Source organism: Protobothrops mucrosquamatus, unplaced genomic scaffold (genome assembly GCF_001527695.2).
Source record: "Protobothrops mucrosquamatus isolate PMUCROS unplaced genomic scaffold, P.Mucros_1.0 scaffold35, whole genome shotgun sequence".
Lineage (NCBI taxonomy): Eukaryota > Metazoa > Chordata > Lepidosauria > Squamata > Viperidae > Protobothrops > Protobothrops mucrosquamatus.
Window position 1 is genome coordinate 936,251 of NW_015386419.1, and position 12,432 is coordinate 948,682.

Consider the following 12,432-nt stretch of genomic DNA (forward strand, 5'->3'; position numbering starts at 1 on the left):
GCTTGACTCCCTCTTCTTTGTGGCAGCCCCTGAGATATTGGAACACTGCTATCATGTCCCCCCTCGTCCTTCTCTTCATTAAACTAGACATACCCAATTCCAGCAGCCTTTCCTTATATGCTTTAGCCTCCAGTCCCCTAATCATCTTTGTTGCTCTTCTCTGTACTCTTTCTAGAGTCTCAACATCTTTTTTACATTGTGGTGACCAAAACTGGATGCAGTATTCCAAGTGTGACCTTACCAAGGCATTGTAAAGTGGTATTAACACTTCACGTGATCTTGATTCTATCCCTCTGTTAATGCAGCCCAGCAATGTGTTAGCCTTTTTGGCAGCTGCACACACTGTTGGCTCATATTTAAGTGATTGTCCACTAGGACTACGAGGTCCCTCTCACAGTTACTACTATTGAGCAAGGTACCCCCTATACTATACCTGTACATTTGTTTTTTCTTGCCTGAATATAGAACCTTACTTTTTTCACCATTGAATTTCATTTTGTTAGATAGTGCCCAGTGTTCAAGTCTGTCCAGATCCTCCTGAATCCTAAGCTTGTCTTCTGGAGTGTTGGCTATTCCTGCCAGCTTTGTGTCATCTGCAAATTTGATGAGTTCCCCATCTATCCCCTCGTCCAAATCATTGATGAAGATGTTGAAGAGCACTGGGCCCAGAACAGAGCCCGGGGGCACCCCACTACACACTTCCCTCCATGTAGATGCAGTTCCATTGAGTACCACACCCTGAGTACGGCTGGTCAGCCAGCTACGGATCCATCTGGTGGTGATGCTGTCTAACCCACATTTTTCTATCTTATCAAGTAGTAGGTTGTGATCTACTTTATCAAATGCCTTACTGAAGTCCAAGTAAATTATATCCACAGCATTCCTCTGATCCACTAATTTTGTCACTTGGTCAAAGAATGCAATAAGATTTGTCTGGTATGATCTGTTTTTGACAAACCCATGTTAGCTTTTAGTAATGACTTTGTTTGCCTCTAGGTGTTCGCTGATTCGTTGTTTGATTATCTTTTCGAGAATCTTCCCAGGTATTAAGGTCAGGCTGATAGGTCTGTAATTTCCTGGGTTAATTTTTTTCCCTTTTTTGAAGATGGGAACTACATCAGCTCTTTTCCAGTCCTCCAGTAGTTCCCCAGTGCTCCAGGATCTTTGAAAGATATAGTTCAGTGGTTCTGAGATCACATCTGCCAGTTCCTTGAGAACCCTGGGGTGTAATCCATCTGGTCCTGGTGATTTGAACTCGTCTAGGCTGGACAGGTGCTCACTTACCATTTTCTTGCCTATCTTAACTTGCGTTTCTATTCTGTTTTTTATGGCACTATTTTTGGTAGGTTGGTCTGTTTTTTCCCTTTGTGTAAAGACAGATGCAAAAAACGAGTTAAATAGTTCTGCTTTCTCCCTGTTGCTTGTCACCTTCTTGCCACTTTCCCCCACTAATGGACCAACAATTTCCTTCACTTTTTTCTTGTTTTTTACATGTTGAAAGAAACTATTCTATTCTATTCTATTTCCTATTCCTATTCCTATTCTAATTTGTAATAACAGCAGAAATAGAGAAAAGAGTAACTGCTTTTGGTTGAAACGTGATTGGTCTGTACTTACTCATTGCCAAGCAGTTTAACAATATACTACCAGCAGGTGAAATTGAAGATTGGCTAACTTCTGGCAAAATCTACCTGATAATGAAAGATCCAACAAAAGGGGCAACATCTGGCAACTACAAGCCAGTTACCGGCTTACTTACAACTTTCAAATTGTCGATGAAGATTTTCAGTCATTTAGGTAGAGTTGTCGGGAAGCTGAGTCATGGCAACTGGACTTTTCTTTTTTTAGTTTGAAATGCTTAGCTACTTGGATAAGCATTGGAAGAATATTTGAGGAGAGTGAAGAAGATGCCATAAAGCAGAGTTCCCAACATTTTCAGCTTTATGTACTGGCGGGGTGGGGGTGGGAGAGGGGATGGTTCCGAGCAAATGATAGGCACATGCATAGTTCCATTTGTGCCCACCACTTGCACAAATGGAGCATACATGCATGCACACATGCGCTCACCCACCACCTCCGCAGTCTGGTTCCAAACAGCTCAAGGCCTAGAGGTGGGCCACGGCCGAGGGTGGGGACCTCTATCATAAAGTCATAATCATTCACAATAATTCATAGTATGCCATAAAGCAGTGGTTCTCAACCTGTGGGTCGGGACCCCATTTGGGGTCGATCGACCATTTCATGGGGGTCGCCAAGCAAGGCTGTCCACCATTTTTTTTGTCCGCCATTTTTTTCCCCTTTTCTGGCGGGTGCCTTACCTCCCTTGGGCTGGGCCAGCTGGTGGTCGGCCTGCTCCATCTCTGCCGCTTGCCAGCTACGCCTCGGCCGGCACAGGGGGCGGAACCACGCATGTGCAGCGCTCCCGGGCAGGGAAAGTCCTCGACTTACGACCGGCTGGGTAGTCCTCGACTTACGACTGGTTTAGTCCTTGACTTATGACCAGTTTAGTCCTCGATTTACGACCGGTTTAGTCCTCGACTTACGACCGGTTGGGGTCGCGGCATTAAAAAGGTTGAGAACCACTGCCATAAAGGCTTACTAAATATTGGAGAAACAAAACTGGCCCTCAAGAAAGACTAACTGAAGAACAGAAAAGAAACATGGCAAGGCAAAGGATTACAAAACCAGTAAACAAAAAACTAGCAGGCTAAGCAGTTAACAGCAAGACTTGGCAATGGCTAAGAGCAGGAATATTATTAATATTATTAAACACCATCTGTCTATCCCAGATCCTTGGTCAGAACTCAAGAAGTAGACAAAAATGCCAACTCCAATCTAAAGATCTGGCCGACTGCGCAGCCAATCATAATATATTAAATTTTTATGCCACCTAACTCTGGTTGTTCTATTAATAGGGGCCCATGATTCAGATTGCTCAACCAAACTTTTAAACTTGGACCTGCCTTTGACCATCCCTTAGATCAATGATATTGTCCTTACTATTTTGTATCCTGGGCCAAAGTAAATATCCCATGTGCTTTGATCTAGTCTTGTCAAGCTACACTATTTTGTTTGGATCTCTAAGGACAAGCCACTGCCAATATGCCCTTTGCTAGAGAGAGACAACTCAGCAGGATTAACTCAAGCAGATCTTTGGACATAGGAAGATTTGTATGAACATAGCCAACTTTCAAGTTAATTAGTCAATCCTGGGCTTTTTAAAACCAATGGGAATGACAATCTAGGCAACTAGTACGGGTATGTGGTGTAACATGTTCAAATTTCACTGATGTTGTGTTCCCTAAACATTCAGGAATTCTGAAGTTTCTTATTTGTACATTTCTCAAGATAAAAGAATTGATTCACAGATCTTCTGCATACTTGACTCCTAAGTAACAGCCCCTTCCTAAAACTGCACTATACTTAACACCTTCCCCTCCCCCCCCCATATACAAATATCCTCTCACCTTGTAAAGGTCCAGGTAATTGGGATGAGGGAAATGAAGTCCTGAGATGAAAATTTTAACACAGTCACTTTTTAGGCCATCTCGATAAAGATGTTCTGCCATTAAACGAGCTACAAAGTTCTTGCCAGTTCCAGACCAGCCGTGAAAAGAAAGAGTTAACGCTTTCTTTGGCTGTGGTGTTTCCAGGAAACCCTGAACAGCTTTCAGGACAATTTCTTTTGCCAAATGTTGGCCATGGAGCCGTTTGCTCAGAACCAGTTCCAAGCCTATGGGAAAGAAAAAGAGGATGAATCTCTTGCATATCACTTGGAAACTGTAGAATTGTCAAGCATAAGGATTGTATAAAAGCACAGCGAAACCACAAGTTGTAGCATTGACTCCAAAATCCACTTGTCAAAACACATGACTGTTCTTTCTTTATGGAAATTTGTAGTTCTTGTAGCTGTGCAAGAACATATGCTTAATGTGGTGAGAAATCTCTAATGGTCCTTCACAAAAGAAAGATTTCTGATAACTGTATTTGATAGTAAGTATTCACTATGTAAATTCTTATCTCTTATCTCTGATCCTTTGCTTCAGCAAGTAACTTGGAAAACATGACACAACCTGCAGAATTAATCCACACTGAAAACAAAAAAAAAATTTTTTTTGAAAGTGATCAGAGAATATGCAAACCCAGTTTCTATTAAAGGCGACAATTGTGGTTTGAGCAAAATGGCTATTTCCTCATCTTCCAGAGCACAAAACCCACCAAAGACTGGAGAAGCAACTGTATGGAGCACTTGTGGGTGATCTCATGTCCTCTCCTTGTCTGGAGAGGAATTATGAAGAGCCAATCTACTTGCTTTTAGGGGAGTCATCTTCAGTTCACCATTTCTTCCCAATTAATTTGAACAAATATGTATTTAATCTCAGTGCTTTAATCATTAGTTTATAACTGAAAGAATTGGTCTCTATGTCAAATAAAAAAGGAACAGTGCAACTTTAGTTTGTTGGAACTACAAGGGAAAGAATTTGTTTTTATAGCTTTGTCATCCTCCAGAAAGATATAGTATTATACTAAAAGAGATGCAGTTGGGAAAAGAGTATTGAGTACTATAACTTATTTTTTAATAAAACAAAATCCACAGTGCCTAAGGCAGAGCTGATCGGCCTTTGAGCCAAATAAAGCTGTGTAGCACTCTCAGATCACACTCCTAAATTTCAGAAGCATAAATGCTGACCTTTAGTAATACAATATTTTTAATATGGAGGAGGGGAGGAATTAAAATAAGAAGAAAGTAAACTCTATACCTGTGATATTGTTGACCACTCTGCAGTCTCCTGTTGGGCAGCACCTGCCAAAGCCACAGTACCAGGTAGAGACTAATTCAGTTACCATGGGTAACTTCCAATCTAAAATGTAAGAGAACCAGATCGGGAAAAGAAAAATTTGAATTGCTCCTAGGCAATTGACTTGAAGAACTTCTACTTGTTTCCCATCCTCAGTCTGTTTTCCAAATCTTGCTGTTACCTATTATATTTTCATTGCGTCTGATGAACAACTATTCACTTGCCCAAAGTAACCAACACTGCATGGCAACTCTTCTTTCTCTTTTCATTTCTGCTGCAAGTGCAATAGCAGCTTTGTCTACTATTCTTCTCCTACAAGTGTAATTCCACTTTTCAGGGGTTACTATTATTTTTAACACTGAACTAAACCAGCCAGTCTGGGATAGCCAATTGAAAGGACACAGGGATTTCAGCACACAGATGCAAAGATATAAGAAACCCAACAAGAAAACCAAGCCTGTTTGTTCCCTATGATCCTTTTCTGCTCTTTCACCCACAATGAAAAAATTGTAAAAGTAGACCACACATGGGCAGAGAACATCTCTGTGTTCTATCTAGAAAAGTATTTCTCAACCTTGGCACCTTTATGAGACAGTGACTTCAACTCCCAGAATTCCCAGCAAGGCCAGCATCTTGAAGTCCAGGCCTGTTAAAGTTGCCAAGCTGAAAAACACTGTTCTAGAAGGAAGGAGGCAGTTAAGTCTTGGATGGATAAATTTTGCTAAAAATAAGAGGCCACAGATGGAAAGTTTCCATTACTGTAATTCAGATGAAATTGGAATTGGATTAGTCTTTCTCCCCTGATGTCTTGTTCATTGTCATGCCTTTGTTTGAGAGCTGTTTTCTATAGGATTAGCTCACTATTAGGAGACTAAAGAATCCAATCCATTTTCCAGAAAGCTCTTGAGGATTTTTGTTTCATGGCCCATGGTGTCTGTTCTGCCTGGTCATCATAGAATTTTACTTTGTCATTCTGCTGCACATGTAAAATTGGTTTTGCTGTACAGAGAGCAATACTGTAAAGGGGCAATGGACTTGCTACTTGATTGTAAAATTTGACATTTTACTTCTACAATTGTCTCAGAGCAATATGAAACATATTCCAAAATACCTAGATAAATCAGAATAAAAATCATTTATTAAACCTATAAATTATATGATGTTAGTAAAACCTTGTGGGCTTTCATGGAGCATTTTTCTTTATTCTTTAATCAATTTATTTGGGCATTTCTTAGAGGAAGGAAGATATATCCGACTGAATCCCCAAGCTTTAAAATATCAATGCAACACGGAATTAATTCTACGTCCTCCTGAGCTGTAATACCACGTTCAGAATATGCTTAGAAATGGGGTTGAAGTCTGCATTAAAGAGCAGCACACTTCCGCGTCCTCTCTTCCATAGAAACCACAGTAAGAATTCTGGGATTTAAAGGCTGCAAGTGTGAAGTCGGCGGCCATTCGCGAGTGAGAAATACAGCAAGCGCCAGGGAGAAAAAAAATCCCGGGGACCCTCCTACCATGCTGTTCCAGGATGCCTCTGCTGCCTTCCTCTTCTTCCTCACGCTGCGTCCTCCCCTCCTCCTCTTCCTCGCAGCCTTCCTGCCACAACTGGCAGGCCAACAAGTGCCAGTACCGGCGGGAAACGTCCCGCACGGCCCCAAGCTGCTTCTGCAAATGCTCGTACTGCCGGTGGCTCAGGAGATCCGCGCTTCCAGCCTCTTCTCTACGGTCCTTACTCGCCTGCGCCTGTTCGCCCATCAACTGCAACGCCAGGCAGATATATAGCAGCACAGTCCGACACCCCATAGCCGTCTGTGGAAAGAGGAAGCTGGAGCTACGGCACCGGACTGTCTATATCGCTGAGCCCAGCTCTGCAATGACTTGGGAGCTGATCTCATTTCCTTTTAGCTAGCGGGGCTGTTTCCTCCTTTCCCCAGAGGCTGAAGGCGCGATAAAGCCTTTCGCAAGCCTGATTTGGAGAGCGATGCCCCCTGGCTTTTGGACCCCAGCTCGTGTAGTTTGGCTTTGCTTCCTTCAGAATAAATTGATTGAGAAAGAATAAATGAGAGAGTGGGCGGGGCCTTCTTGCCCGTGCTCGTTTGTTTCGTCTAGGGTCGGAAGGGGCTCTCTGACCTGCCCTGTCCTGGAAAGGGGGAGAAGGGCGACTGGGGTAACTGCTATAGCCCTGTCGGGTGTTTTCCGTGAGTAGGAGGTAGACTATGCTGGGATCATCCTCTCTATCACTTCCAAGAAGTTTTAACTTCTCATTTTGGGTGATCGCAACAAAATAACTGCCCTCGTGCACATTCTCCACTGAAGTGAAAGGGGCGGGGAGGCTTAATGAGGCCTCCCGTTTCTTGCGCTGCTGAGGGGACTATTTGGTTTCACGAGGTTCCGTTCCGGTAACAACACTGCGACGTGCGCCTAGCCAGGGATCCGGTTGTCCTGCTCGCCTTCCTTACCTGCACCCTAATGGGCAGTACTCTTTATTCAGGCACACACGTTTAGTTGCCGTGGGATTGCATTTACTGGTGTTTTGTTTGGTTTTAAATTTCATTGGTGGTGGGGGGAAATGGAATGAAGGCGGGACAATATAGGAAGCTCTCCTGTTCCTAAGAAGTGGAAAGAGTAAGAAAATGACCTATTTGGGCAGGAAGGCTTTTTTTTTTCTTTTCTCTTTCTGCTCATGCTACATGCTAGGGAACTGAATGGGATTCTTTTGTTTAAATTGGTGGCGTTTAAAGTGACTTGTGTTTCTGCAGATCTTGAGAGTCCAAATCAAAGCAGATTAGGGGAGGTTGTTGGAAACGTGATTAAAATACCAACAAAATTGGATTGGTAAGAAAAAGAATTTATTCTGCAGAAAATAGAAAAGCGGTTTGCAAAGAGCGGTGGATCCTGGTGAGAGACTTCAGCAGGAAGTTCTAAACCCAGAGACCACACCAAAATATTCAAACTCACAACATTATATACACTCCTATCACGACGCCCCCATCCCCTCCCCTTAGGTTCAATTTGAGAGGACTTCCGGGGGCACAATCTGTCCGATCCGCCTAGCCCAGGGTAGGCAACCTTGGCTCTTTTATGACTCGTGGACTTCAACTCCCAGAATTCCTGAGCCAGCATGCTGGTTCAGGAATCCTGGGAGGTGAAGTCCACGAGTCATAAAAGAGCCAAGGTTGCCTACCACTGGCCTAGCCAGAATACATCATCCCTCCCTCCCCCTCAGTTACATTGTTTAGAACTTCTCTCTGCCATCCTTTTGTCTTGTTAAGTGTCTTCTAGCCAAGCCTCCTGAAATCTAGTGCCTACGTGCAGGGCTTGGCTAATCCTTCTATTGTTAATCAATTGTGACCGTTTTATTTTTAAACTTCTTCCTTTGTCACAAATCCACCCTTTCCATTTTTTATACTAATTTAAAAATAAATTTTTTCCTCAAATGGTTATAAACTTTCCCGGATCTCCTCTGCATTCTGGAAGTGAAGTAGTGCAGCATGTCCAGTCACCTTGTTTAACATCAGCATTTGTTCGTCACTCTTATTGGTTGCATTTACCATTCCCTCCATTGTGTTTTGTACAATACTTCTTATTATAGGGATCAAATAGAGTAAGAACATTAACACGAAAAATACAACTGCTAACATGAATAAAGCTTGTTTCCAGTTTCTAAAAATTCCTCCCAAGAACCCCTCATCATCAAGTATTCCAGTCCAGGTTTGGACCGGTACATGGGCTATTTTCCTCATCCTGTTTTTTTTTTTAATTTATTTCCTCTATGGCTTTCCCTTCATTGTCTATTTGCAGACAACAGTTGGTTAAATTAAATTTTCCTCAGACCCCTCCTTCTTCTGCCAATAAATAATCCAAGGCTAACCTATTTTGATAAATTGTAGTTCTCATTTGGGTAGTTTGTTTAGCCAACTTATTTAATGCTAGCGCTGTCTCACTAGTGATAATCTCCAGAACCGCTTGTAACCTAATAATGCGATTCAGCATATAAATTGGAGTCCTATATCCCCATGATCCATCTTCAGCCCAAGTGACAAGTCCCTACACCTATATTATATGTTCAGGTGACCATTATCCTTCTCAGTCCACACCCTAGGTGGGCTCCTGCCATCAGAGTACCAATATGTAAGGTAACTCCGCTGCCAACTCAGGCCCCCACAGGTGATCCAGGGACTAAACTTCATGGCATAGCAGGTATCAAAGCAGATTCTACTCTTGTGATTAGCAGAGGTACTGGTGTTCTGTCCTAATAATAATGATGTTAGATTCTTTCCACTTTGAGAGGTAAATATATGAATGGTTGGGGGTTTTTTTCACACTAGAGGGGTCAACGCATGTAACCCTTCCTGTTTCATTACACAGGGAAAATCGAGTGGTATTATGAACACATGTTCCCACCACCTTCTTGCAGTCCATCTGAGTATGATATGTCAAAGTTTTGGTTATCTTATTACCCATTTTGGTGGTTCTAATGCAATCATTACAGTTATCAGAGGTATTTATACTTTGACCTTTGCATATGTTCCCGGACCCTACTACTCCCACTATAATCCATATCTTAATTACTCCTGTAATCAAGGTCATATTGAGGTCTAACATTGTCCCAATTCTGTCCACCCCTGGAAAAGTATTTCTTCCCTTTCACTTTTGACACCACCGCCTGTAACGGGCTGAGATTGGTACTCGGGACACCAGTCTTCGATGATTACTATATCACACTCTTCTCCGCAGTCTCTGTGTATTGGTGCGCAGTCTGGGCAATGGGTACAACAACAACAATTACACCAACATTTACAGTCACAAAACCAACACATTTACACCCCCCCTTTTTCTAATGTCTCTATATTTTGCTTTTTCTTATTATCAACTTCAAAGGGTCAGGTTGAAGCACACTTTTCCACTTGGTTGGAGCGTCCACTGGTCCTTTCACACGGGTGTAGTGGGTCCAGCCTTTCCCTGCTGTTCATACTGCTGTTTCGGATTTCAGCAGCACCTGGAAAGGCCTTCCCACTTTGGAACCAGCTTCTCCTCCTTCCAACTCCAGATCAGCACCCAATCTCCTATCTGGAATCTGTGGACTGGAAACTCCAAGGGAAGTGTTTGTGCCAGCAATCCTTGTTTCCTGAGAAAATCAAAATATCTGGACAGTTTATGCACATATTACTTCCAATAGTATTCTAGAAACCATATTAGTTGTTGCATTACTACAAGGGTACTACATGGGTAGTAAAATCTACCTGAATGCACTGAAATGGCCTAAGGACTGGAGGCTTCCCTCCCCCTTTTTGTTTCCTGATTGCTTGCCTATTTACCTTTTTACATATCAAGCATTTATCCAACATTTGTCTTGCTGCTGTATAAATTCCGATACATCCATAATGCTTCAGGAGCTCATCCACCAATGCCTGAACACCCCCCCCCCCAGTGGCTTCCTTCATGTAACTTCTCCAATAATCCTCGCACTATGGGTTTATTGATTACCTGCCTCCCATCCGGGAGAAACCATTTACCCTTCTCTCCTTGTTGCCCACCTATCTGCATTATTTCTTTTCTTCTGTTTCTGAAAACACAGGGATCTCTTCTAGTGTTTCTACAATGGGTATTAAGACATTTATGCTTTCTTCATTTGCTGCCCTCTTGACTTCCTCATCCACAATCCTATTTCCCACACTTTCAAAAGAATTGCCTCTCTGATGTGCATTCACATGGGTTATGGCAATTATTTTGGTCAATTCCTTTCCTTTGCTGTTAATCATTCCTCTTTCCACCCAAATTTTTCCAAAGGTATGGACCACCCCAAAGGCGTACTTTGAATCCATACAAACAGTTTCAGTCTTGTTTTCTAACAATTTTAGGGCCTGATTTAATGCATACAGTTCGCAAGTTTGGGCTGACCAGTTCTTTGGCAGGCTGCCGGATTCTACCAACTCTTTGGTGTGTCCATTTTGACCCATTTTCTACCCAGGAGGAGCCATCTATAAATAGTGCCTCCCTGCCCTCTACTTCCCATTTCATTCATTCATCTCTCTTTTCCCCCACTTCTGTGTAAACCCCCCTTCTCCTAGCCATGGCTTTGTCTGTATTTACAAATTGGTTAGTAAAGAGCAAACAAAGGAGCGCTTTACCAAAAACTCTGCTTGAGTTTGTTTGCACACTAATCTTTATTCAAAACAACATAGCTCATTTATAATCCCAAAAGTTTTCTCAACTCCTTTGTTTTAAACAAGGGTTGAATTCCAATTCCTTCTTAGGTTTTTTTTTTTCTATCAGTGTGTCCTGCACATAGACATAAAAACATAAAACAAAATAAAACAATAACAAAAACCAACTCCACACACACAAAAATCTGAGTTACTGAAATAGTTTTGTATCAAACTCTAGTATCAACTCTTTGCTTTTAATATAAATTTAGTCAAATTCTAATTTAATCAGATTCCATTCAGATGGAAACAAATTTCCATTAAGTAGGTTAAAACATTCTCATCCACCCCTCCTTCCTCAAACCAGAATTCTAAACAGAAAAAAAATAGTTAAAAAGATCAACGCCCCCCCTTTTCCTTTCTGTCTCTCTCTCACCCTTAAAGCAACACAGCCTGAGAAAGCAGGGGGTTGGATTAGATGACCTCCAAGGTTCCTTCCAACTTTAGTATTCCTGCTAACTTTGGGCTGTTCTTGAGAGAGAGAGAGAGAGAGAGAGAGAGAGAGAGAGAGAGAGAGAGAGAGAGAGAGAGAGGAAAAGAAAAACAAACAAACAAACACATCTTTCTTCACTCTTTTTGTTGGCCAGACAAACTGAGTGAAAGTATTTCTCTTGGGATTAGAAACAATTAACACTCACATTTACTTCACACACAAAAACTTTGACACACATATATATATACCAAGACAAGGAAAAGAGAACAGAAAAGAAAACAGAACTTTTAGTTCTACACATCCTGGTCATTCCCACCACAAATCTCAGCTAACTCGAATTAGAGAAGGCAAGAAACTTAAACATACCACATGATTGCACAGAAAGATAGAGAGAAAAAGAGAATCACTACTTCTTATTTTTCTTTTAAATACCTTTATTTAGCCAATTCCATTTTCCTAACTTTGCTTTGCTTTGCTTTGCTTATAGGACCTAACCAGCTGGTTACTCAAATCCAATTCTTTCATTCACCCATTCCATTCCATTTTCACACAGCCTTTCTCTTTTCCCTAACAGAAGGTCCTGCGTTCTGGCCAAACCCCCATGCTTTCCAGGGTCTGAACTCCAACAGATCCTTTCTGCGGCTAGGAAAGACCAGAGAAAACAAAATCCAACTGTGATTGGGAAAAGGGTCTTCTCACTCACACAGAGACATACACACATTTCTCTCTCATTCTCCTTCTTTCCAAAGCAGTCCTTGAGCTCAAACTCAAAACTCTCTTTTCTACCCTGGCTACAGACACAAAGGGTCTGTGCCAGCAAGATGGGTTTATGTTTCTTTTTCCTGTTTGGGGCTACTCAATTTTCTCATCCCCCCCACCATACGAAGCAGCACAAATTTACCATATCTTCTTTTGTTAAATTTAACTTAGTAATCAGCTTGTTGTAAGGTGGTTTCCCCCAGTTTTCTAACAATTTTCCTAATGGGCTGTG

At 41.9% G+C, this 12,432-nt stretch overlaps 1 protein-coding gene across 1 annotated transcript in view; it reads right to left on the reverse strand.

Moving 5' to 3' along the window:
- Nucleotides 1-6,623, reverse strand: part of TOR3A (torsin family 3 member A) — a 16,009-nt gene extending 9,386 nt beyond the window's left edge. Inside the window, exons 1-3 of the mRNA XM_015811262.2 lie at nucleotides 6,317-6,623; nucleotides 4,761-4,862; nucleotides 3,468-3,733 (exon numbers count right to left, since the gene is read on the reverse strand). Of these exons, the coding sequence (XP_015666748.2) occupies nucleotides 3,468-3,733; nucleotides 4,761-4,862; nucleotides 6,317-6,605 (657 nt within the window). The 5' untranslated portion in view covers nucleotides 6,606-6,623. The remainder of the gene's footprint in view (nucleotides 1-3,467; nucleotides 3,734-4,760; nucleotides 4,863-6,316) is intronic.
- Between the last annotated feature and the right edge of the window lie 5,809 nt (nucleotides 6,624-12,432).